The 27,500-nt window shown below is 40.2% G+C and overlaps 2 protein-coding genes across 2 annotated transcripts; one reads left to right on the top strand and one right to left on the bottom strand.

Moving 5' to 3' along the window:
• The first annotated feature begins 206 nt into the window (after window positions 1-206).
• Window positions 207-11,177, top strand: LOC100552936 (serine protease 27-like). Its single transcript, XM_016996187.2, has 6 exons — window positions 207-285; window positions 1,964-1,990; window positions 3,654-3,816; window positions 4,583-4,857; window positions 8,330-8,499; window positions 9,567-11,177. The coding sequence occupies exons 1-6, from the start codon at window positions 207-209 to the stop codon at window positions 9,855-9,857; spliced, it is 1,005 nt and encodes a 334-aa protein (XP_016851676.2). The 3' UTR covers window positions 9,858-11,177.
• A 1,012-nt stretch (window positions 11,178-12,189) lies between these two features.
• LOC100552735 (serine protease 33) lies at window positions 12,190-26,652 on the bottom strand. The gene is made up of 7 exons (XM_008117546.3): window positions 26,462-26,652; window positions 21,847-21,873; window positions 19,719-19,745; window positions 18,352-18,520; window positions 16,372-16,643; window positions 15,494-15,663; window positions 12,190-13,100 (listed from the first exon to the last, which is right to left on the bottom strand). The coding sequence occupies exons 1-7, from the start codon at window positions 26,514-26,516 to the stop codon at window positions 12,810-12,812; spliced, it is 1,011 nt and encodes a 336-aa protein (XP_008115753.2). The 5' UTR covers window positions 26,517-26,652; the 3' UTR covers window positions 12,190-12,809.
• Between the last annotated feature and the right edge of the window lie 848 nt (window positions 26,653-27,500).

Raw genomic sequence — 27,500 nt, 5'->3', positions numbered from 1 at the left:
AGTTTCGTAACATTCATAGGAGGCGGACACTGAGATCTGGCAGTCTTCCCAGTGCTGAACACACCCTCTTGGGATATATATATATATACATATAAGTATCCAAAGCTTGCACTGTACATTAATGCGCTAAAAGGTGGTTCTAATTTTGGGAGAGTGCTATTATCTACCTTTCCCTTGCTATAAGAAAAGAAGAAGGCAGGAGCAATATGAAATACCAAGGACAAGCACTGATGGGAAGGACATTCATGGGATTGGTTTTGCTGATATTCTTAGAAGTGTTGATGGGTAAGTATAATATGACCCTCATATCCTTGGGATATGAGTTCCAAAACTCCCCATGGATACTTAACACTGTGGATAATAGCAGACCCCATATTTTTACTATATGCAGGCCAGAAACATGGCATAGCATTGCACTGGAGGACCTAGAGAAGCCCATAAATGCTTCCAGGGGAATATTTTTGGGAACAAGAGTCAAAGAAACCATGGAGGTCAAGTGTGTGGATAAGGAGAGCATATTGTTGTATTTTTTTTTTCCAATAGACAAATTTACCTAGTAGTAGAGGGCATGCTAGACATAGCTTTTCCAGGCAGTTCTTAGAAGTCCAGCTTTCCAGAGGTTAGAAAAGATACATTACTGTACTATCACAGAATTTCCTAACTTAATTTTAGGGTGCATTTAGATTATCTGAAATAATCTGACAATTAAATGCACGGGTTTCTTTTCTTTACTTAATTTGCAAATTTAACTGTGCAATGCAGACTTGAAAACCAGAATGATGAGACAATCTTTAATCTTGTGTTGCATTACCCAAATCAAGGAAGTCACATGCCTTTAAAAAAAAACCAGTGTGACAGCTTTATATGTTTTTCATTCCTGGGATAGTTTGAATTTTCAGTCTAATAAGTCAAAAAGAGGAACATAGAGTTCTCAGGTGTCTTTCTTTGAGATATACATTTCAAGGTTGTTGGGTTTTTTTCAAAGCAATTGGAGGAAGGAATCTATTTGTTCAGAATAAACAAGCCAATATGTGAGGTTTCGTCTAAAAAATATGGTGGCTCAAATCCTGCCTTTGGAGGCCCAAAAGGCCAACTTCAAATGGCAACTGAATGTTTAAAGACTGGATTTATAACTCCCTTGGGATGCGAGATGCCTCAAGTATATTTTGGTTGGGATTGAGGTTGAAGTGCCTAGCTTCAATGGAAATTCCCAAAGGGACAGCTTCTAGAAAAAGGGGATCTTCCAATCATCAGTACATTATGATAGATCCTTTAAAAAATTTACTGTGGTTTTAATTGTCATTCAAGTTGTTTTTATGTTGAAATTCCAAATGGTAGAAGGGCTTTATACAAACAAAAGACCTGTTACAACTCATTGAGAAACTCAGTGTCCCATAGTTGGCAAGCTTCCTGATACAAGAAGGAAACATTTGAGTAAACAGAAGCGGGGTTATGGTGCTGCTGTTAAAATTCTAGGGATTAAAAATGATTAGGAAGACAGGAAAGGTCTCTCCACGATATGGTTGGTAAAATTCCTGAGATTTTGAGGGGAAACAGGAGGTTTCATGGACCTATTTTGGAAGATTAGGCAGTACTGAATAAATTTCAGCTGATATCTACTATGACAGTGGTTCTCAACCTGAGGTCCCCAGATGTTTTTGGCCTACAACTCCCAGAAATTCCAGCCAGTTTACCAGCTGTTAGGGTTTCTGGGAGTTGAAGGCCAAAACATCTGGGGACCCACAGGTTCAGAACCACTGTAAGAAGATATACTTTTGAGAGAAACACTAAAATTTGGTGGAAGGAAATCATTTATCCTTTCACAAAATATAGTACTGTACCTTGATTATCCATTTATGATGATCACAAACTAGAAGCTTAATCTCATTGTGACAAAAATCTTCATTTGGATTCCCATTTGTATGATGTTACTACAGTTCTGACTTAATTTTTTCCCATTTAGGTATCCAGCCAAGTACCGCTAGCAGAGGTGAGTACAATTCATATTTGTTTGTGTCATTTCTTAAGCTGTTTTGTTATTAGGAAGACTGTCCCATCAAAATGCCCAAAGATAAAGAATGGTCTAAAGAAACAGAATGGGAATGGGAAATGTAGTTTATTAGTGCTACATATAACTCTGGGGCCCTGGTGGCACAGTGCGTTAAAGCGCTGAGCTGCTGAACTTGCGGACCAAAAGATGCCAGGTTCAAATCCCGGGAGCGGAATGAGCGCCCGCTGTTAGCCCCAGCTTCTGCCAACCTAGCTATTCGAAAACATGCAAATGTGAGTAGATCAATAGATACCACTGCGGCAGGAAGGTAACGGTGCTCCATGCAGTCATGCCGGCCTCATGACCTTGGAAGTGTCTACGGACAACGCCGGCTCTTCGGCTTAGAAATGGAGATGAGCACCAACCCCCAGAGTCGATCACAACTGGACTTAACATCAGGGGAAAACCTTTTACCTCTTACATATAACTCTATGGCCTAACAAAACTAGTACAGTATGTTGTTGAAGGCTTTCATGGCTGGAATCACTGGGCTGTATGCCATGTTCCAGAAGTATTCTCCACTGACGTTTCACCACATCTATGGCAGGCATCTACAGAGGTTGTGAGGTATATTGGAAACTAAGCAAGAGGGGTTTATATATCTGTGGAATGTACAGGGTGGGAGAAAGAACTCTTGCCTGTTGGAGGCAAATGTGAATGTTGTAATTAATCACCTTGATTAGCAAGACCATTAAATGCCAATCAAGGTGATTACAACATTCACACTTGCCTCCAACACACAAGAGTTCTTTCTTTCACTCTGTACCTTCCACAGATATATAAACCTCTCTTGCTTAGTTTTCAATACATCTCACAACCTCTGAGATGTGGGTGAAACATCAGGGAGAATGCTTCTGGAACATGGCCTTACAGCCCAGAAAACTCACAGCAACCTAGTACTATATGCCATAAGAACAAAATAAACATTGACTAACTGTTATCCCATATTCTTTGGACCAGAAATGTTTGGGATTTCAGATCTTTTTGGAGTCTGGAATACCTGCATTTGCATATATGTACATACTCTTGAAGATGGGATGCAAATATAAGCATGGCATTCATTTATTTTTGATATACATCTTAATACATATAGAATAAAGGTAATTTTATAAAATATTTATAATATTTTTATACACAAAAAAAAGTTTGTGTACACTAAACCACCAGAAACCAAAGGTGGAGCTATCTCAGCCACATGTCCATGTGGACAATTTTGGATTTTGGATTTAGGATTCTATATAAGGGGTGCCCAAACCTTATTGCCTAAGAACAGCAACCCAACACATTTGTTGATTTATTTTAATCTTTTGTAGGCAAAATGATACCATTCATGCATAAGACTAAGGATTCAGCTAGTCTGAAAAAGACGTAGACTTGTATTGAACAAGAACACTTTACACTGCAATATGTTACCTGTCCCGCCTTGTATACATTGAAATCATTTTTAAAATCTATTCGAGTCTTGTTAAATCCATCTTTTCTAGGCATCACACATTCATCCTCTAGAACATGAATGTTCCATCTAACTAGTACTGTAAATAACCATAGATTAAACCAGCACTAGTTAATAGCCAGACCTAAACTGATAACATATCTTTTTCAGTATGTGGAAGACAGGGTTTTCTGAACCGGATCGTAGGAGGGAAGGATTCCCAGGATGGAGAATGGCCTTGGCAGGTCAGCATCAAACTGAATGGGGAACACCACTGTGGAGGGTCCCTCATCAGTGATCAATGGGTTGTCACAGCCTCACATTGCTTTAAACTGTGAGTATTAACTTGGTACCTTCTCTGTGTTCTTTGGTCCTTTCTGTCATCATATACACATTTTCTAAAGAGAGCTTCAAGTTGCCAATACTGAAAATTTCAAATTAACTCTGTGTTTCATACAACTGCCAGAAGAGCATGTCATATAATACAATTCAACAATACATTCCATGACAATCATAACCAATATAACTTGTGACATTCATTGTCTGACCTATTTTAGGTTAATTTCAATTGGGGTCCTACTGAAGTTGGGGGACGAACTAACATTAAAGGTCATGTAAGAAATAGACTTAGCTACTGTTTCATTCAGATGGCATTCTGTCGGAAATGTACACCAATGCAAAATTGAATTGCTCCTTTGGTCAACATTTGTATGCAGCTAGCTATGCTATCAGCCTCTATTGCATAGTGCCTTGTTCTACATGATGATCACAATTCACTAACCTGGTTGTGTATCATAGCAGCAACATAGATTTACCATCATAAATTACACACTGTAAACTCAAACACTCCTGATAAGGAATCTCACCATATTTTTAGCCTGTGTTCATTTTCTAGTCAATTTATTCTGTTCATTTCCTTTAACTTACATTATTGTCACAATCACACAAATTGAACTTTTTAAAATTATTTTGAATGCAAAATATTTGGTGAAGACATTTCTTGGAATTTGCTATAGGGCCATTCAGAACACTGTATTCTGTCCCACACAATCTGGGGAGGAAACAAATCCCCATAATATTTTATTTTCTCTCTTCTCTAGGATTGATTCGCCTTCCAATTTCACAGTCCTGCTTGGAGCACTGAAACTCTCAAACCCAGGTCCTTATTCCATCACGACTGGGGTGAGAAACATTGTCACCAATCCAGAGTATGAAGCAGGGGGTATGAGGAGTGGGGACATTGCCCTGGTACAACTGGATCAGCCGGTGGACTTCTCCAGCCATATCACACCCATCTGTGTCCCTGATGCCAATGTCAACTTCCAACCAGGCCTCAAGTGCTGGGTCACAGGCTGGGGAGATGTACAAGAAAGAGGTAGGTGCAGGAGAAGAACCAAAATGCATACATATCATCTTCAACTGTCCTGATTTGGCAACCTACTTCTTAAGTTTCTCTCTAGTCTTCCTGCTTTGTCCTTGACTTACACTAATTGCAACAAACTGAGTTCAAAGTGCAAGATAGTAGGGGCAGAAGGATCTTGCCTTTCCCAACAGGCTCAGGCAATAGCCAACTGCTGCAGCCGTTCCTAGGTTGTCTGTTAAAAACTTTTTCCACCTTGGCCATACTTTCATGCTGTTTGGCCTCATGAGTTCTAAATTTCATCAATTAAACATTGGTGGGGGTATATAATTCCCATTCCCTGCTAAAACACAAAAATTAGAAGAGTGGTTCCCAGTCTCAGAAGGCAAAATGTCTTGTTGGCAATCAACAAATTAGAGCAAAACCGTACTGCAGATTTTTATTGTCTTAATATTAATTCCTTCTTCCCAAAGCATGCTGAGAATTATCATTTTGTGCATAAAGGTGGATGCTAAGTATCTTTGACAGAGTACTGTTAATACACATCATCCAAGTCTAATACCCAAGATTGCTCAGGAGGAAACCCTGACTATTATAGCTCTATAACAATGATATATGTTTATTGATGTAGATGTGCCTTTAGGCAATGAAAGTCCATTACTATGGTTGATTGAATTCATACCGCTTTGGGTTCCGTCTTTGATCATGCTAGTTAATCCCTGATAATACCAGTTCACAGAGCTCAGATAGGAGGAATGAAGACAATTTATTCAGGACCGTTGTGCTTTTCACTGTTGTGGCATGGTAAGATGAAATACAGAAATGGATCCTTCAACAGATGGGAATTTCTACTCTGTTAGTCAACAATCCCCCAAAGCCCATTATAGCGAAAATAATAGAACACATCATTTTAAAAAACTCAACAAGCCCTATTGGAGGCGCTACCCTAAACAACTCTAGGACTGAAATACACATGTTCTTAGAGCAAAGAATAAAACTGGTGGCATTTTAAAGAGGGATTTAATCTACTGTGTCGTAACAGTTGACAAGCTGTGTTCTGCTACCTCACTGGACCCTTGAGTCTCAGAGATCTGCAGGCAGAGTGTAAGTTGGCAGGTTCAATCAAGCTGGTAAATTACTATAGCCCAAGCATATTGTTCAAGGATAAGGCTATAACAACAACAACAACAACAACAACAACAATTATTTATTACTCGCCTCTCCGTTCAGCTCGAAAGCTAAGTGCAGAGGGACACAACATCACCAGAAAGTTGGCTAACAGTGACAAAATGGCCATAGAATCAATAAACTTAGTGGTCTGGATGCTATTTGATAGTATAGATTGGAACAGAACTATTAAATTAACTATTGAATGGTGTGTCAACAAGTGAGTAAATCCTATGGATTTCATGCATCTACTATAGTTGGACTAATATATGAGTTAGAACTAGCATGGGCAAACTTTTTTGCCTTTTGGGCTGGGTGGGGGCAGGAGGGAGTGGAGCCATTCACACGCTGGGTGGGGCGGGCTTGCAAGTAGAAGGGCCTGGGAGAGGGCGGGGCCTGGGTCATCCTCAGGTTGTCCTCACAGCATAAGGATGGGGCTGCTTTCCCCACCCTTATGCCGGGTGGAAGGCAGGACATGTTACGACTGCCCTGATCCTCTTCCCCCGATCCTCGGGCTGTCCTCTTGACATTATGCCAGGAGGAAGGCGAGACAGGCAGCAGCTGAGAGTGCTCCAGAGGGTTCTCAGCTGCCCCATGCCTTCCTTGAGCTGTCACCCCAGCGTATGGATGGGGCTGCTCGCATTTGCTTTTTCTGCTTCTTGGCAGGGGGTTGGACTGGATGGCCCATGAGGTCTCTTCCAACTCTACTATTCTATGATTCTATGATTCTAGGATGAGGGGAAGACACGCAGTGGCTGAGAACACTCCAGAGGACTCTCAGCTGCTGCAGGCCACTCTGTCCTCATGCCAAAAGGACATGATAAATGAGGAGGGCCTGAGGTCAGCATCCCGGGGGCCGTATCCAGCCCCTGGGCCTTAGTTTGCCCATGTCTGAGTTAGACCAACATGAAAAACAATTGCAGCATTGGAGGGAATGTGGGTGCCTCATAAATTTCATATGATTTTCTTAGTCAAGGAATACTCAGGAGTGCTTTTGCTGTTTCCTTCCTCTGAAACATAGCCTGCAAAACTTGGTATTCATCATCAGTCTCCTATTCAAGTACAACCAGATATGATCCTGCTTAACTTTAAAGATCAGATGAGATCTGATGCCTTTAGGCAGTGTTTCTTAAACTCTGCTCCTCCAGGTATTGGACTTCAGCTCCCAGAAATCCCTGCCAGTTTCCCAGCTGTTAGGAATTGTGAGAGGTGAAGCCCAAAACACCTGGAGGAGCAGAGTTTGAGAAACACTGCTTTAGGGTATTTGGGGGACTTCATACTGGAAATATGATTTAAAATATGATTTTTAAAGTACTATATTGGAAAAAAAATGTTTACATTGTGGTACTCTGAATTTGAGAGTATAGCTAAATAAAAAATTGAGATTATTGGGTGATTTTTTTTTACAAAAAAGGCCCAAAAGGCAAGCAATGCCAGACATAGGTGTGCCCACATTGCTTATGTAAAGTAGTCAGTAAGAAAATGAGATCCAGTCAAAAGAGAAAAAGATCCAGTCAGAGTAGGTGTGACCAACTCCCATCTGGTGATGAATTAGCAAATCAAGATTAACAGTGTACACAAAACGCCTAAACACAGACAATGAGCTTTTGTAGTAAATGAGCCTCTCCTACTCATGTTGAGCCCAAATCAGTTGGTGTCAGATCTGCAAATAAATCTCAGCTCACTCAGGAATCTCCCTTTGGAGGTACTTTATTGATTTGTGAAAACTTTCAAGGCCTTTGTGGGAATATGCAAATCTTTCAGTTTCTAGTCCATCTTGCAGTTGTTCTCATCCAATTTTACATTCCAATATTTCTGAATTAATATGTGATTTATTTTTCAAATATCCTCAAAAGGTAGGCTTAAATGTGCATTTTCAGTAGTTTTTTGTAGTGTATTTTACATCGTGTATGTATTCCTTCACAGTATCTATCTTTTCTCAAAATCCTTGTGGAAAGTAATGCAATTCCACAGTTGAGATCTGTATCAAAACATGGAGGATTTGATTAGATTTTGGCTATAGGATTTAAGTTATAACTAACATTTCCCATTAATTTCTATGCAGCATAAGTTCACCTAACTTACTGTTCCCATAGAAATGGCAAATATGGTTAATTGTTATGTTTAGATCCGCACATGTAGCAGAAAGGTAAGGATCAAATTATATCTTGTAAGAATTCAAGATCAAATTCCTCAAGCAACCTAATTATGTTATAGAACATCTCAAGAAACTATCATTTTCTCACACTGGTTTCCAAATGTTCCCATTATTTAAATATCCCAATGCATCTCTTGAAATTTTCTTATTTTGTCCTTGTAGGAAGGCACCTCACATCTGATACTCTACAAAAGCTGGAGGTTCCCATCATCAGCACCAACAACTGCAATGCCCTGTACAACCAAGGCTCCAAAGAGCTTGAAGCCACAAAAGATATTAAAAGGGACATGATATGTGCTGGTTTTGCTGCTGGGAGACGAGATGCCTGCCAGGTGAGAGTCAACTCAGCTTTATTCAATTATTTTTAAAAAATGGGAAATTGATGCTTATTTTACTATATTTCCCAGGATCCTACATCTGGGAAATTGTTGGTAATCCCCCAAAGTAATGTATCCAAGGTCTTGCTGTAGTATTGCAGGATTTGTCAAGTGCTCAGATTATAAAATGATATGTGGAGCATTCCATCACTTTTCATAACATTACACTTAGCTTTCTGATTTTAGGAAGGTGTTTGAATCCCAGGACTTGACTACCACAGAAATTAAGTCATGGGTGGTACATGAACATTATATTAAAAACGTCATATTTTCCCCCACATATCATTTGAACACATGATTTAGATGCAGCATCGCCATCCTGAGACCACTGCCACTGCTGAGGTTCACTACCAAATAGACTAGGACTTCCATTCTGGGCCTCCAGTAGTCATTGTCACTGCCACTCTCCAAAGATGTCATGCTTCTGAATGTTATGTCATTCTATGGCATTGTGGGTATAAAACATAGTGAGCAGTGCACTATGTGTTTTATGTAGCCACCATGTTCACCATCAATAGTACTATGAAATAATGGCCCATTGCCTTTCAGGAGAAGTTAGGTGGGGGCCACAACAATGACTGTGGTCTGCCAAATGTCCATTAGCCTTAGAAGTGACATTAACTCAGTTCCTCTTTCAAATTAGTGAAGGGTTGCTACTGCTGATTTGATCACAAACATAATCATTTTTGTATGGCCATGTTCCAGAAGCATTCTCTCCTGACATTTTGCCCAGATCTATGGCAGGCATTCTCAGAGGTTGTGAGGTACATTGAAAAAAACTAAGCAAGGAAGGTACCTCACAACCTCTGAGGATGACTGTTATAGGTGTGGCGAAACGTTAGGAGAGAATGCTTCTGGAACATGGCCATACAGCCCAGAAAACACACAACAACCCTGTGATTCTGGCCATGAAAGCCTTCGACAACACATAATCATTTTTGTTTATTCTCGTGGACAGTGGTATCTCCTCCTATGGCCATACCTACATTTCTCATGATCTACTAACATTCCTTTTTGCACAGGGTGATTCCGGAGGCCCTCTGGCCTGCCAGTTAGGAAACTGCTGGCTCCTTGCTGGTGTGGTCAGCTGGGGAGAAGGCTGTGCACAGAAGAACCGCCCAGGGGTCTATGCCCGTGTCACCTTTTACCAGCCCTGGATCCACAGTGTCATACCGGAGCTGAGGTTCACAAGCATCAGGGGCCACTGGACAACAGTGAACAACAAGGGTGCCACCAGCAGTGCATCAGCCGGCAGTTTTAGCCTCCTCTCTGCAATTTTTGCCACTGTAGTTTTGCTCTTATCTTTGGAGTAGACTCTACAGAGAAAACAAATTGGTTTTCCTTGAACTACTTTTTTTGTTAAATCTACTTGAAAGAAATAATCAGACTCATGATTGCCAGTTTGAACATAAAGAAGATGTCAGCTGCTCAACTTTTAAGAAGAGTATACAGAAATATGCATTATTTTATATTTTATATGGAAACTCAGATTTACAGGTTATGTTGCTGTTCTTGGACTCAGAACAGCAACAGGACCAGATTTTGTTCAAGCTGACTGGAGCCTAAAGGTATACATCCAGGCATAGTTTTCAACCTTGAGGAGTTGTTCCAAACCCATTCAGGAATATTATCTGTGGTGGACAGGACATTTTACCTAACTCTCACCACCTGCTCCAGACTTACCGAAAAGCAGCAACGATTATCTGGGAAAATGTCATTTTCATGTACTCACAATGCCTTGGATACACCATACTCCAATGGGGTATTGTGGGTACTGTAATTATGACTGTCATCTTTTAATCACTCACCATTAGCAATGGTCATCCCAGAGTATTGAAAAGTGATGTTTGGTCTACAGCTTTCAGTATTACTTAGCCAATATGTTCTCTGTTTAGGATGGTTGAGACAAGTAATCCAAAAAAACATTCTCCAGCTTTTGGTGCTGCTGATACTCAACACCATTAACTCCATCAAGTCTATAATTGAGGGTACAGACAGTCCCCAAGTCATGAACAAGATAGATTCAGTAGGTTAGTTCATTTTATGTAAGTTGGAATAGGTATATTTTTAAGTGTAACTCCGAATATTTTCTTCCTTAATTTAATGAATATATTATATTACACAATGCTGTATTTAGCCATTACTACCTCTGTATTTAGGGACGGACTACCTCCAGACCCCAACATTGGCTACCATAAATATTCTTGCCATGCTGATTTCATGGTATGCCTTCATGGTTCGCTGATAGTGGAGCCATTTAGTAATGTTATAATTTGGAGCTGATATTTTTATTATATTAAAAATACATCAAAATGGAACAAGATAGCATGGCAGTATTTGTGGGCCACCCTGCTTATTCGTTTACGGGTGGCTTGGACATCTACCCCAATGTCATATCCTGGTAGGATGGCTCTTTCCTGAATGACTAGCATGGTGTCTGGTGTATATATGAATGTATACGTGTATTTATGTTCTTATTTATTGTTTGTAACACTTGAGGTATTTTATTTTGCAACATACATACAATTCCTCAACTAAGTCTTTTTTTACTTGGCCAATGGAGCCCCATCCAGATCATGACTCCCACACATCATTGTCTCTCTCTTTCCTGCTTGCACAATAAACTCCTTGAACCTGAACACCCAAAAGGAACAAGATTTCTCTCTGACCTCAGCTGACCCTTACCTAAGGTGACCTGAGGAGTCAGCAATGTGAGCAAAGCAGCCACATTAGCCTGCATTAGGAAAGCATTTCTGATGGGGAGGGGGAACATTTCTAGGAGAAAAGTTTTTTTATTCTGTGTATGAATACACATAAAGATGAGACATCCTGACTACTGCCTTTACCAGATTCTTGGTATCCTCCACCCTCTTTCCTTTAAGCTGTTCACCTTAAATTGTCAAACTATCATCAGATTTAAGTATCACAAGAGTCACTGAATGACAGCTGGTTTAACAGACCCTTCTACTATGTTTCTCTCCACCAAAACCAGTCCATCAAGGATTATCAGACCTCAAAGCCTTGCCCAAATGCTCAGGTCCTGGACCTTTTTTTGGTTCTCAGATCAATGTCTGCAGTCAGAACTATACTAGCTATTCTAGCTATATGTTCTGCAAAGCAAGCTTGGCAAACTTCAAGATTAGTTTCAAATTTCCTCTCTGATTAGGATAGTTTGAGGACTCCTTCCCCACATACACTTTTTTCTCAAGGTGACACATGGGAGAAGGTCATCACAGTGGGAGAGTCTGAGTAGTTGGCATCCTGTAGGGGAGAGCATTATGGAAGTTATCCTTTTCCTCCTTCTTGAATATCAAAAGCACAACTCAACATTATGCTAGGATAGCCCCCACCATGGCCATTCTGTTGCTGGTGGAGAATAGGAGGGGATCAAAACAGTATCTGGTTATGTTATCATGGCTAGAAGCAAAGCAAAGGCACCAACAGATCTCAATACAAGATGTCCTCATTATGTGCCCCACCATAGGGACAGAGCCAGATGTTTCTTCACCAGCAATAAAATGGTTATAAGGTTATAATAATAGCATTATAATGAGCACTGGGTGTCGCTGTTGAGTTTTGCACACACAAGCCTTACATTACTCTCAAACACCCCAGCTCCCAAAAGAGAAATTCTGATACCACGGATTGTGCAAATATGCATATATTCACTAGTTTACATGAGTAGCACCATTTGGAGCACAAGGCAAGAACCCCATTTCCAATGTAAGGGAATAATTCTGGGGAGACAGGTGAAGGGATGTATGGCAGTTTTTGAAATGAAGAAGTCCTGCTCCTTCATGGATAAAAATTCTTCCTAGCCTCACCTCCAGTGTGGCTGTAAGTCCATAAAAGCCCAAGTTGTGATGATTGTGATGACCATAATGACAATGGCAACAGTTACAATAATGACAAAACAAAGACCTGCCTAGAACTTTCTAAAATCCATTTAAAAAGAACTAGGCTTCTAAGATGTCAACTAGGAAATATGATAAAACAGCAGAAGCCGCCGTGTTACCAATAATCTTCAGACAATAAAAAACATCTTCCCAGTCTCATCTCCATTGAGGTTGAAGTCTATAAAGGCCATGTTTTGATGACTGCACTGATGACGACAATGATGACAAAAAATTGAACTTTCAAGAACTTTCCAGAATCCATCCATTCAGAAAGAACTAGACTGATTTGTCAAGGAAGGTACTAGAAAGTGTCTCTTTCCACAGCACTTCATCTCCATGAGGTAAACACTGGAATGTCCTACTATCCTTCTATATCAGAAGGAACACAGTGAAGGACATGACTGTGAGCAGAAGAAAAAAATTGAAGTCTGTATGGAACAGGCTGGAAGCAGATCCAGATGGTCTAACTTTGTTATAGGTGATATTCACGAGGCCAAACTGGGCTCTGGGGTAGTGTTTCTTTATCCAGTCCTCATAGAAGCTGACAAGGGTGTAGACACCTGGGCGGTTGGGAAGGGCACACATGTCACCCCAGCTCACGATGCCTGCCACATACCAGGCACCATTGTCTTGGCAGACCAAGGGACCACCAGAGTCACCCTAGGTTGAAAAAAGATGACAGTGAACCTCCAGAGTATTCCTAATTCAGCCATATATCCCTTTATTTATATCCCACCTTTCTCCCTAATGGGATTTACAATACAAAAAGGCAGAAAATTTAAGATTGAAATTATATTCCTAATCCATGTTATGATCAACCCCATTCTACTATCCCACCACTATAAAGATATATCTCCTCATACAAAACTATGTTTTAGTTTCCCCTTTTCTTGCACCTAATAAAGGGCACATTTAAATTAATGGCAAATTTTCTCTGAGAATGTGAACCATAATCTCCTGTTAAGAATGGTAAACTGCAACTACTTCTACCTGGAATTGGGGAAAATAAAGGTAAGTCAACAGTATATAGATAGCCAGAGTGGTGTAGTGATTTCAATGCTGGTCCAGCAGAATGCTGGACCAAGGCCCAAATTCCTACTTGCCCATGGAAACTAACTGAGGAAGCTTGGGCAATGTGTCCTGACTCAGCCTCAGATAAGACAACTGCAATTCCTTTCAGATGAAGATACAGTAGAGTCTCACTTATCCAACATAAACGGGCCGGCAGAACACTGGATAAGCGAGTAAGTTGGATAATAAGGAGAGATTAAGAAAAAGCCTATTAAACATCAAAATAGGTTATGATTTTACATATTAAGCACCAAAACATCATGTTATACAACAAATTTGACAGAAAAAGTAGTTCATTACACATTAATGCTATGTAGTAATTACTGTATTTACAAATTTAGCACCAAAATATCACAATGCATTGAAAACATTGACTACAAAAATGCGTTGGATAATCCAGAACATTGGATAAGTGAATGTTGGATAAGTGAGACTCCACTGTAACTGCAAATCCTCTCTGATAAATCTTGACAAGACAATTCCAGCTGTCTTGGTGGACAACTTCTCCCATCAATGCTAGTGTGCATTTTCAGTCCTGTCTGCCACATCATTACTAGGGATAATGGGAATTGCAACCCAACACCACTTCTGGCTCTGAGGCTGGGGGAAAGTTAAAGGGCATTTAAAAGTCAAACTTCATGTCCATAAGTCTTGTATCTAAATTCAGGCCCCACTCTCCTGACTAAGCAAAACAAACGTTAGCCTTCCAGATACCGCTGTATCACAACTCTGATCAGCTCTAGTCATGATGTCTAACAATGAGGAACATAGGAGTTTTAATCCAGCATCTGGAGGGCCACATAAAATGATATGAAGGGTCAAATTTAGCCTGAGGGTCTTGAATTTGACAGTTCCCACAGTGAGGAAGTTCTTTCTCATGGTCAGGTGGAATCTCCTTTCCTGTAGTTTGAAACCATTGTTCTGTGTCCTAGTCTCCAGAGCAGCAGAAAACAAGCTTGCTCCCTCCTCCCTATGACTTCCCCTCACATATTTATACACGGCCATCATGTCTCCTCTCAGCCTTCTCTTCTGCAGGTTAAACATGACCAGCTCTTTAAGCTGCTCCTCATAGGGCTTGTTCTCCAGGCCCTTGATCATTTTAGTCGCCCTCCTCTGGACACATTTCAGTTTGTCAACATCTCCTTTCAATCATGGTGCCCAGAATTGGACACAGTATTCCAGGTGTGATCTGACCAAGGCAGAATAGAGGGGGAGCATGACTTTCTTAGATCTAGACACTATAATCCTATTTATGAAGGCCAAAATCCCATTGGCTTTTTTAGCTGAATTGGGATTGTCCTTGCCAAATCAATATACAGTAGAGTGTCACTTATCCAACATTCACTTATCCAACGTTCTGGATTATCCAACGCATTTTTGTAGTCAATGTTTTCAATACATCGTGATATTTTGGTTCTAAATTCGTAAATACAGTAATTACTACATAGCATTACTGCGTATTGAACTACTTTTTCTGTCAAATTTGTTGTATAACATGATGTTTTTGTGCTTAATTTGTAAAATCATAACCCAATTTGATGTTTAATATGCTTTTCCTTAATCCCTCCTTATTATCCAACATATTCACTTATCCAATGTTCTGCCGGCCCATTTATGTTGGATAAGTGAGACTCTACTGTAGTTGGAGTTTATGTTTTTTTTCCCAAATTGCCAGCCCTCTTATGATGTTACATCATGAGAAAAGGAGTGGCAAAGTTAGGAGAAGTATTCCAATTGAACTTTGAGCATGATTCCCATTATCTCAGAAAATGAAGCACTACCAATTCCAGCCCAGCGCCAGATCTCCTCCCAGCAAATGGCTTCTTATTAACCCAGTCCTAAATTACTCAGTGCACCATCAATAATGTTCCACCTTATAAATCAGCCTTCCCAGCCTGGCACCTTCCAACTAAACTGAACTACAAATTCCAGAAACAGCCACCTCTGCTGGGAGAAAGACATCCAGTTGAAGCCTCACTTACCACGCAAGCGTCTTTCTTTCCAGTTGCATAGCCAGCGCAGATCATATCATCCTGGATCTCTCGGGTTTTGGGGTTAATAGTGGTACCAACATGGTACATTTCATCACACTTCATTGTGTCTATCAAGGGCAGCCTGATCTGTTGCAATGTCATTGGCCCTCCAAGGGAAGCTTAAGGTACAAAAGGCAGGGAAGAAAGAGAGGAAATGAGAAATGCGAGCTCTGGCTTGAAAAGGGTATGTAATATATATATTCCATTTGTTCTACTTTGGTGTTCTTTTATTTGAATAGTATACATTTGACAGATCAGTTAACATAAAAGGGATTTTTAAAATAATAAGATAAAAAGTTTCAGCTGAGCACCTTAGTCCTTAACCTTTCCAAGTGTTGCCAAAAGTAACTGTTTTCCTCTTGTTTCTCCTTTTCTCCCACACACTAATAGCAATATGTAAAATTTATAACAAAATAAAAAAGTATTTGAAAAACCAACATTATCTCATTTCCTCCTTATATTCAACAAAACAGTTCCAAATCACAGCAAAATTGTGTTTTTCCTTCTTTCCTTTGGCTATTTGAACATTGTTAGTTAATTTTGCCATCAGAAATAGTTGTGATACTATGTTATATCATGCTGTCACAAACGGTCCCTTTAAATCTTTTCAAGATCTAACAATCTGGCAGCTTCTGATAAATAATCACTTACAAGTTTGTGAGATGTCTAGACTTTTTTCTTGGACAAAAAGCCCAGAAGGACTAGATTTCAAGTATTTTGGAGATGCTGGTTAGTGGTCATATTTATTTCAGAAAAGACTGAACTCCAGATTTTAGCTACTTGACCACTGTATCACCACAAATGACTTGCTTAGAACATCTCCTTACCTCCGTATGAAGTGGCTCCCCATCCTGTCACCCAACAAAAGGTGCCACTCGAGAACTTGACCATAGCATCTGGAAGGCAGGCTGGCAGGATGCTTTCAGTGAAGTGGATTGGATGTTTCAACTGGGCTAGAGCTATATCACCACTGGTCCCATCCCCAGCATAGGCCTTGTGTGTAATCACCTTCGAAAGCTTCACCCACTGAGCATTTGGTTCTGGCTTCAAAAGCTGGTAGTTTCCCAGGTTGACTTGATAGTCAGAAAACATCACATTGCTGTGGAAAGAAGTGATCAATAGTCAAGATTTGACAGGACAGAGAGTATGAACATGTAACAAGGAATTCTGCCTAAACATTAGGAAGAACGTCTTGACAGTAAGAGATGTTTGACAGTGCAGCTTGGAGGGTAGCAGAATCTCCTCTTGCGGTTTTTAAGCAGAAGCTGGATGCCATCTGTCAGGGGTGCTTTGATTCTGGATTCATGCATGGCATATTGGGGTTAGACTGGATGGCCTTTGTGGTCTCTTCCAACTCTGTGATTCATTGTTACAGATGGATGGATTGATTCGGTCCGGTCCAGACCCTTGATCATTTTAGTCACCCTCCTCCGGACACATTTCAGTTTGTCAACATCTCCCTTAAATTGTGGTGCCCAGAATTGGACACAGTATTCCAGGTGTGATCTGGCCAAGGTAGAATAGAGGGGTAGCATGTCTTTACTGGATCACTAGATTCCTATTTATGCAGACCAAAATCCCATTGGCTTTTTTGCCGCACATCACATTGTTGGCGCATGTTTAACTTGTTGTCCACGAGGACTCCAATATCTTTTTCATGCATACTACTGTCGAGCCAGGCGCCCCCCATTCTGTATCTTTGCATTTCATGTTTTCTGCCTAAGTACAATACAAACGTTATTACAGTCCATTGACCCACAGCCGTTGAATAAATAGCATACAGAAATTTACAAATCCCTCGTCTATGTGGAGTATCTTGCATTTGTCCCTGTTGAACTTCATTTTGTTAATTTCGGCCCATCACTCTAATCTGTTAAGATCGTTTTGAATTCTGCTGCTCTCTTCCTTGGGATTCCCTTAGTTTGTTGATATTTTAGGGATCATTAGCTTCCAGCATTTCACAAATTAAAATTGGAACATATGTGGCCAAAAAAATCTAATTGTGTCAAAAGCATATGGCTAATGAAAGACAGCAAGGAAAACTATTACATTTTTCTGGCTCTCAGAGTTTCAGAGGAGTAAAAAATATCAAAACATCTACAAATTTATTTATTTATTTATTTATTTATTTATTTATTTATTTACAGTACAGTAGAGTCTTACTTATCCAACATAAACGGGCTGGCAGAACGTTGGATAAGCAAATATGTTGGATAATAAGGAGGGATTAAGGAAAAGCCTATTACACATCAAATTAGGTTATGATTTTACAAATGAAGCACCAAAACATCATGTTTAACAACAAATTTTACAGAAAAAGTAGTTCAATACGCAGTAATGCTGTGTAGTAATTACTGTATTTACGAATTTAGCACCAAAATATCACGATGTATTAAAAACATTGACTACAAAAATGCGTTGGATAATCCAGAATGTTGGATAAGCGAGTGTTGGATAAGTGAGACGCTACTGTATTTATATTCCGCCCTTCTCACCCCGAAGGGGACTTAGGGCGGATCACATTGCACACATATAAGGCAAACAGTCAATGCCTTAACATAAAACAGAGACAAACACAGGCTCCGAGCTGACCTCTTGGTCAGAGTGATTTGTTGCAGCTGGCAGCTGGCTGCTCACCAGCCTGCACCACAGCCCGGCCCTGATGATGCCCTGAGTCTGTGTCTGGCTACGGGATATAACAAAATATCTTTCCACCTCTCCGCTCTCCATCAGCTATGCAATAGGTGTTCATTGGGGCTATCATGGCAAAACTGTGAGTCAAGCCAACTTTATGGTCATTGGCTTACCTTGGAAAACAGTGGGCTGCAGTCAGTATCCAATCAGGACTGATGAGCGTCCCCCCACATGCATGCTTCCCCTTGTACTGAAGGCTGATTTGCCATGGCCAGGCACCCCGAGTAGCGTCTTCTCCCCCAACAATACGGTTTTTGGTTTTTGTAATCACCTGGCCACATGCTGTCAAAATAGGTATATGTGTAAGAGAAAGCAAGCAAGCAAGCAAGACCTGTTCTGCAATTTTCTGGTTTTTCACCTCTTGGCTGGAAATAAGTAAATTCACCAGATGATGTGAACAACAACGACCTGCAGCTTACATTTAAATCAAGCACACTGTCATCCCACCATACCAATGAGTTCTGCATTGAAGGATTCAGTCAAACAAGGCTCAAAATGTATATTTAAAACAATTCAATAATGCAAACTTTGATTTTGTCGTTTTATAATAGGAACCCATTTTTAATACACAATCGTATGTAATGGGATTTGACTGTTCGTGGATTTTGCTCCTGGGGTCAAACCCCACTGGCAATCATGGGGCCACTGTAGATAAATTCATACTTTACAGAAGTTAAATGTAATTAAATTATTTAAAAAGCCCATTAAATACAAAGACTTTAAAATGACAAATAAAATTCCAACACATTTTACAAAGTGCATCCTCATCCCCACACACAGTACTCAAAGGCTTATCAGAATAAAAAGTCTTCATATTCTCCTTCACTATCCAGAACAATGAGGAAAGAGGTGCCAAAGAATGGAACTTTTGTCTTTTGTTCCACTTTCTTGCCCATCAGACTCTGAAACCTGATTCAGTAATAAGTACTCAAACAACCACATGAAGTCAGTAGTGGCTAGAGCAGTGGTTTTCAACCTGGGGTCCCCAGATGTTTTTAGCCTACAACTCCCAGAAATCCCAGGCAGTTTAGCAGCTGTTAGGGAGTTGAAGGCCAAAAACATCTGGGGACCCCAGGTTGAGAACTTCTGGGCTCAGTGAATTAATCCACTTTCATTTACTTAAAGGAATTATTCAAGGTGGTGAATCTTTATCAGGGCATATGGTTTAGCACCTTGGATAACTTTTTTTAGCTTTAGCTTTACATTCACTTTATCAGTCCCACTATTACATGGAGGACTAATTTGGTCCTAACCCATTATTATTTAAGAGATCTGGTTGAGCACTATGGATAGCTCATATAAAATCCAGAGTGAATTCACCACTTTCATGGTCCACACCAATGAAGATTTTAGTATTATCAGTTTGTTTTATAGCAGAGCTCCTATGCTTTTAAATACTAAAACTTCATTATAAGAATTTTTAGTATTATTGCTTCGACCCTAGGACTGCAACCAATTTGTGCTGTGGCTAAACACTTACTTATTGATGTGCCGTCCTCAGTACCTCCTACAAAGAAATAGTGGGGAGAAAAGAGAAGAAAACAAGAGTTATTATGACTGCTCAATAAAAAGAAGCCATTTTCAAAAAGCAAAATTGGAATCAAGTCAAGGACATGAACAAGCTAATCTCATACTTTTAGGTACATGTTGGGGAAGGGATAGAGAATTTTAAAACCACTTGCATTTTCCAATCATTAACTGCTTAAAAGTCTAACTGCTTATTATCAAGCAACAAAAAAAGTCATTATGGTCATCCTGTACTTTGAAACTCAGATTTTTATCTGCACCAATATTATTAAAATGGGTTGTAGGATAATATGAAGAAGTAGTTTATCCACAGAAGGGACATTATATTTTTCCCTGTTTTCCTCCAATAGGGATTATATATCCAAAACTAAATGTTGGCCAGTACTAGTACATACTGACAGAGGAAGTTGAAGAAAGGTTAGCAGTTTCAACATCCTCAGCCTGAACACGATTTGGAATCCTGAAATGCTGGATTGCCCTGGGATTGGGGCAGTACAGCATTTCAGGGCCCAATCCTTTCTTGGTTATTTTCTTGTTTCTTCTTCAAAGAAGAGTAGACCCCTGATCCACAACTGGTTTCGACTACTTATAGTCTTCGTCTGGTGGTAGGGTTTTTGTTATTTGGTTCAAACAATTCAAGTATGTACTCAATAAACCATACAGTCTTTCATAGATACCGTGGAACAAAGCGTTCTGTTTCAAATCAAAAATACTCGGCATTCAGGTTTTATTCTACTGTGAACCCTACCACCAGATGAAGACCATAAGTAGTCGAAACCTGTTGTGGATCAGGGGTCTACTCTTCTTTGAAGAAGAAGCAAGAAAATAACCAAGAAAGTTGATTACCATTCATCATACTGTGAATGCAACAGTTTGATTGGCTTTCGTAACCATTTATCTGAAATTTATATTCGTTTATTGTGTATAATACAATGTTGAATGATATTTAATACATTGTTATTATTCCATTTAGTGGACACATATACAATAATGGGACTTGAGCATCCATGAATTTTTGGATCCATGGGCATCCTAGAACCAAAACCCAGTGGATACTGAAGGATTATATATTTCAATCAGGTGCTGTACGAAGGGGCTTCTCTGTGCTTGTACATGCAGAATAATTCCACATATAGCCTAATCCAGACCTCTTTGCACATGGAGCTCTACTATTGTATGCAAAAGTGCATATAGACTCTTCATCGATTGGTTAAATGTGCAGATAATGCACTGATAGATGATAGCAGGGCAGATTTTCTCCTTACAAACTGAGGAGTCATCAGAACCTGCCAACATGGTGTATCACATAATTTTCTGATCTTAAACAGGGCCTTCTTAGTAGTGGCTACCAGGCTCTAGGACATGTTTCTAAGAGTCCATCTACATTACAGAATTAATGCAATTCGACATCACTTTGCCATGGCTCAATGGTATGGAATCATGAGAGTTTTATGAAGTTTCTGAAGTTTTCAGACCTCTGCACCAAAAAGTGCTAGTGCCTCACCAAACTACAAATCCCAGGATTCCACAGCATTGCCCCATAGTTGTTAATGTGGTATCAAACTGCAATAATTCTGCAGTATAGAACCAGCATTAGAGAGAGTCAATGGCTTTACCAACAACAAACCAAGGCCATTTTTATTCCACAGGGCATTCAAAAACCCTGTTTTTAAGGAATCTGCTTTCTGATGTATTCTCTTCTGCTAAAAATGGAAGGATTAAAACTGTCATATATTTTTTATTTTAATTGCATTTTAATCATAGCATTTTGAGTGTTTTTCTTTCTGTTCGGCTTATTTATCTGTATCTGTTTTAATTTATAGGGTAGCTTGAATATTTAAGAGGTTTTGTTAGAGCAGAGCAGGTTCATTTGGGGCAATAATTCTCCCCACAAAAGAGGTCCCCTTTTACTTCAGTCTTTCTCAATTCCAGCAATACAATAAGAGCTGTGTTTAAAGAGCAACAGAGAAACCTGAACATTTCTGCAGCAATTATGCCTAGGGGGAGAAGACAGTATATTTATTTCAGTTTTCAAAACACAGTGTTTTTCCCATTGCACATCCGGTTTGCAAAATACTCACGGTTTTGAGGTTTACTTTCCAAGACACCTGAGTGGAGAATGAAATAAAAGTGATGTCAGAGGCAAAGCTGGGGAACCGGGTGGTTAAGTAAAGTATAAATAAGATCAAAGCAGATAAACTAAAAATATCAACATTGCGGGAGGAAAACTACATAAACAAAGATATCCTTTTGAATACTCAGGAACCAGTGTGGTGCAATCAGGGCCAGGCTTGAGAAGCATGAAGTTCAGGGAGAACCTTTTGTTGGCTTTGTAGTTTATTGAGTACCCAACAGATGGAAAACTACAAGCAATTGTAACTTTGGATACACCTACAAAGTAGAATGAATGCAGTTTGATACCACTTTAACTACCCACAGTCCCTTTGGGGAGAGAGGGCAGGGTGAAGAAGAAGAAGAAGAAGAAGAAGAAGAAGAAGAAGAAGAAGAAGAAGAGGAGGAGGAGGAGGAGTAGGAGGAGTAGGAGGAGGAGGAGGAAGAGGAAGAGGAAGAGGAGGAGGAGGAGGAGGAGGAGGAGGAGGAGGAGGAGGAAGAAGAAGAAGAAGAAGATGAAGAAGAAGAAGAAGAAGAAGAAGAAGAAGAAGAAGAAGAAGAAGATGATGATGATGATTATAGCGCAATGCTATTAAATCCCAGGATTGGTAGTTTGTTGAGGCATCAGAACTCTTTGGCAGAGATGGCTACAGTCTTCAAAACTACAATTCCCAGTATTGCATTGCATTGAGCCATAGCACTGTAGATGCACTCTGTGTAGATGCCATACACCAGAGATAGGAACTGTGTTGTCCTCATATGTTGCTGGCTTCCCCCCAAAAAACCTTGTTAGAGTAATCAATGGTAAAGAATGATGGGAGCTGCAGTCCAAGAGATTTCCAAGATTTCCAAGAGACACTTGGAAATCCACATGATTCTCTAGATAGAGGAACAGAACTGGATTAATTCTCTTTCACCATCCTGACAACCTTTGACCCAACCTGCTGGACTCATCACTATAACGTAGGTAAAGGTAAAGATTTTCCCCTGAAATTAAGTCTAGTCGTGTCCAACTTTGGGGGTTGGTGCTCATTCTAAGCTGAGGAGCCGGCATTGTCACTAGACACCTCCAAGGTCATGTGGCAGGCATGCCTACATGGAGTGCCATTTCCTTCCCACCGGAGAGGTACCTATTGATCTACTCACATTTGCATGTTTTTGAATTGCTAGGTTGGCAGAAGCTGGAGCGAATAGCGGGAGCTCCCCCTGTTCCCCACATTCGAACCACGGACCTTTTGGTCAGCAAGTTCATCAGCTTAGCGGTTTAACCCACTGCGCCACTGGGGGCTCTGGTGCTATAATATAAGCACTTAGTAAATTTTAGGATTTTAATTCAGCTGTTCTAAAGATAATGAAATCTAAATCTAACCCAGAGAACTCAGCTACATGAAAAGAAAGAATCATAGAGCCTTCTGGATATGATTGGCTCTCTCCCAGTATAACTAATAGTGAAGAATGATGACAATTGCAATTCAGCAACACCCAGAAGTTTGGACAGTTCTAGTTTCCATCCTACACATTGGCCTCCAGTAGGTGGAATGTGGTTAGTCAATTATGGGGTGAAAAATTCCAATCTGGAAAATTTACTTCTTTATTGTTTCCATTCATCATTGTGCCATTTTAAAAATAATTCATCTGTGAAATGTTAAAAAGTATGTGATATAATAAGCGATGGCGCCCTCCGGTGGTGTAGCGTGTTAAAGCGCTGAGCTGCTGAACTTGCAGAGCGAAAGGTCGCAGGTTCGAATCCAGAGAGTGGAGTGAGCACCTGCTGTTAGCCCCAGCTTCTGACCTACATTGTCAGTTCAAAAACATGCAAATGTGAGTAGATCAATAGGTACCACTTTGGTGGGAAGGTAATGGCGCTCCATGCAGTCATGCCGGCCATGTGACCTTGGAGATGTCTACAGACAACTCCGGCTCTTTGGCTTAGAAATAGAGATGAGCACCAACCCCCAGAGTCAGACACAACTGGATTTAATGTCAGGGGAAAACCTTTACCTTTTTAACCTACAGTTTTCATGCCTTCCCTTCCTACTTTCCTTTTGCATCCCTTACCTTCTCTTCAGCCCAGGACATTAATTCTAATCAAGGTGATTAATTACAACATTCCCACTGGCCTCCAACAGACAAGAGTTCCTTCTCCTACCCTGGACCTTCCACAGATAGATAAACCTTCCTTGCTTAGTTTTTTCCAATATACTTCACAACCTCTGTGGATGCCTGCCATAGATGTGGGCAAAACTTCAGGAGAGAATGCTTCTGGAACATGGCCATACAGCCCGAAAAATACACAACAACCCTGTGATTCTGGCCATGAAAGCCTTCGACAACACCAGGAAAGTTTGATAGTTACTTGTGGATTCCAAACCACACCTTTGTATGGCTACAGCTTAGAACAAACAATGGGAACAGAACTCACTGATAACATGCATAGCTGTTGAATACTTAAGTTCGTATTAATTGCACTTCACTTATCTTAGACATTTTCTTCTCACAAACAGCAAGTGCATTCTCTCCTGGAGTTGCAGTTCAACCTAAAGCCTAAAATTAAACAAAGGAAGGGGGGACTCTACTCCACCTGCCATGTGCTTTCTCCACATTCTCTCCAAACTGATTCAAAAACCCAAATTACAATGATTCTTTCAGTGAAACTTATTCTAGAAATTCTTCCTGTGTTATGTGTTGCCGAAGGCTTTCATGTTCAGAATCACAAGGTTGTTATGCATTTTACTGGCAGTATGGCCATGTTCCAGAAGTATTCTCTCCTGACGTTTCACCCACATCTACCTCACAACCTTTGAGGATGCCTGCCATAGATGTGGGTGAAACGTCAGGAGATGATGCTTCTGCAACATAGCCATACAGCCAGGAAAACACACAACAAGCCTCTTCCTGTGTTATATTTGGGAGTCCAACTCATTGAAATCAGTGGGACTTCATTTCATTTTAACTATGAAGGGTGTGTCTGCACTGTGGAATGATTGCAGTTTAACACCACTTTCCCTACCAGATTGGTGAGGCACCACTCCCAGGATTACATAGCATTGAGTAACAGCAGTTAAAGTGATCTCATTAGCCCAACCTCATTCCTCGAACAGAATATCCCCCCAGGGATCTACATTTCAACAATATGCACAGTAGCATTATTGGGTGGATGGCTAAAATGGGCTGCTCCCATTGAATATAAATTGTCCCATCACCAAGACTGGCCTGCTGCTCTTCCATAAAATAGCATCTTAGCAGATACTTAAGTTGTTTCCTGCCCCTGGGGCAGGGAGAGAGATTCCTTAAACTTTATTACAAAGAATAGGGAAAATTCTTAATATTTATCTACTTAATTTTAAAGGACACAAATGACTGGCATGAAACTGTAGACAACACTATCTGAAAGTTTGCTGGAAAACAATCCATCTCAAATAGAAACAGAATCCAGGAAAAGAAGATTACATGGATTGGAAGTTACACATGCTGAAGGCCTGCTCATGTGCCTACTTGGGACACATATATGTCCAATGTACTGCATAGCTGTACAAACAAAATTTGCAAAATTCCTGGCAAAGGGAGATGTTAGAATGAGAATCCACCCATACAAATTGTTTTCCTTGTCCTTCTAGTTCTTGCTTTTATGTTGAGCCAATGCCCAGTTGGCAGACTTCTCATGGCTATTGCGCTTTGGTCTACCTCCAGAAGGTTCAAGATGTCAATTCCCCACATCAGATATCCTAGCTTCCAGATCCCATTCTCTAGAAAAGGCATGGGCAAACTTTGTCCCTCTCAGGTGTTTTGGACTTCAACCCCCACAATTCCTAACAGCCTCAGGCCCTTTCCTTTTTTCCCCCTCAGCCACTTAAACCAACTGGGGGCACCTCAGCTACACTGAATTAGGATAAATATTTATGGATTTTCCCAGTATCTTTACACCACTGACAGCAGGATCCTCGGCTATCCCACCACTAGGTCCTGCTTCTAAGACCCCCTTTATACTGCCACATAATCCAGATTATCAAAGTGGATAATCCACATTATCTGCTTTGAACTGGATTATATGAGTCTACACTGCCATATAATCCAATTCAAAGCAAATAATCAGGATTTTATATTGCAGTATAGAAGGGGCCTACATCAGTCAGCAATCATCCTACCAAAATACATAGGATATGATTATGGAAGGACGACACTGGTTTATGGAATCTGTCATGTTTTTAAATAGAGATATCAGAAGTTTGGGAACAGTGGAGAGATAATTCACATACCAAAGGACCCTATTGATACACAGCCGCATAACCCAGAATATCAAGGCAGAAAATCCCACAATATTTGCTTTGAACTGGGTTATCTGAGTCCACACTGCTATATATTCCAGTTCAAAGCAAATAATGTGGGATTTTATTCAGCAGTGTTGGATGTAACATTAAAATTCAGAAGCTGTCTCTCTTCAAAGAGTTACAAGGTGCGGTTCCTAGGTTCGTTAGTCAAGAATGATCATGTTCATTGTATTAATGCAACAAAGTAGGAAGTTATACACAAAGAGATATACAAAAGACCCCTCAAAATTAGGTAAATACACACAGTTTTACTTACCGTGAATCACTGGAAGCACAGAGATGCAAAATAAATGAAAAAGCGGGATTCTCATAGTTCCAAGGCTGCCTCTGCTTCACCTCCAAGGAAGCAGGACAATCTCAGACTTGTAAAACTCCAGGTTTGCTTCTTTGAGTGCTGCTGCATCCAGGCAGCCTCTTGGGAGAATGTGGCCCAACCTGTCTGCCCACCCAGTCTCTCTCCCCCCCCCCCTCCCCATCCGCAAACACGTCCTGTTGGCCTTCTGTCCTTTACTAGCCTGGTCAGGCTTTGCTTTGACATTCTGATGAGTTTGGATACTGCAGATGCACAGAGATAAGAGACACTTATCAAGGGCAGTTGTAAGAGGGAAAGAAATACAGGTATTATTTTTTTTTCCAAATGCACAGATAAAATGAGCAAACAAATCCTGGAAAAGAAAACACATCACATTGAAATCTAATCATGGTGAAAGAGTAATGAATTTAACACATTGTTCCCCTTTCACTAAGAAGGACAAAGGGGGAGATCTCATCTGCACATAGTTGACCTAGAAGTTTAAAAAAAACACACAGTGCTTGTCAGCTTGCCTTTTTTTTGGAGAGAAATCCTCATGCTAGATTTTTTGGCTATGTGTTCATTTCAGAAGAAATGGAAAAATGGGAAACAAATGCAGTGGTTTTTAAAAGGAAGTACAAATGGCCTTTGTTTTTCACTTCATCTGGAGGCGGGTGAGGATTTTTCTTTCTTCAGCAGTAATTGCTGATGTGGAAGCGGGTTTGGCATTTTGTTTTTTTCTAAAACATCCTGAATAGTTGTCCTGGGGCATCATTGGAATAAAACTTTTACGAGGGCAGAATTATGTAACTCACACAAAAGCATCCTATAGGGCAGTGTGGCCCAACCTTTAGTTACCCGAGGGCCAATCAAACTTTAGTATAGGAATGTGAGGGCCAGGGACATTCCAAAAATAAAACAAATTACATAATTAATATTGAATTACATAATTAAAATATTAATATTTAATTACATAATTAAAATATTTTTCCAGTAAGAAGCG

Source organism: Anolis carolinensis, chromosome 6 (assembly GCF_035594765.1).
Source record: "Anolis carolinensis isolate JA03-04 chromosome 6, rAnoCar3.1.pri, whole genome shotgun sequence".
Lineage (NCBI taxonomy): Eukaryota > Metazoa > Chordata > Lepidosauria > Squamata > Dactyloidae > Anolis > Anolis carolinensis.
This window is presented reverse-complemented; position numbering and strand designations above follow the sequence as displayed.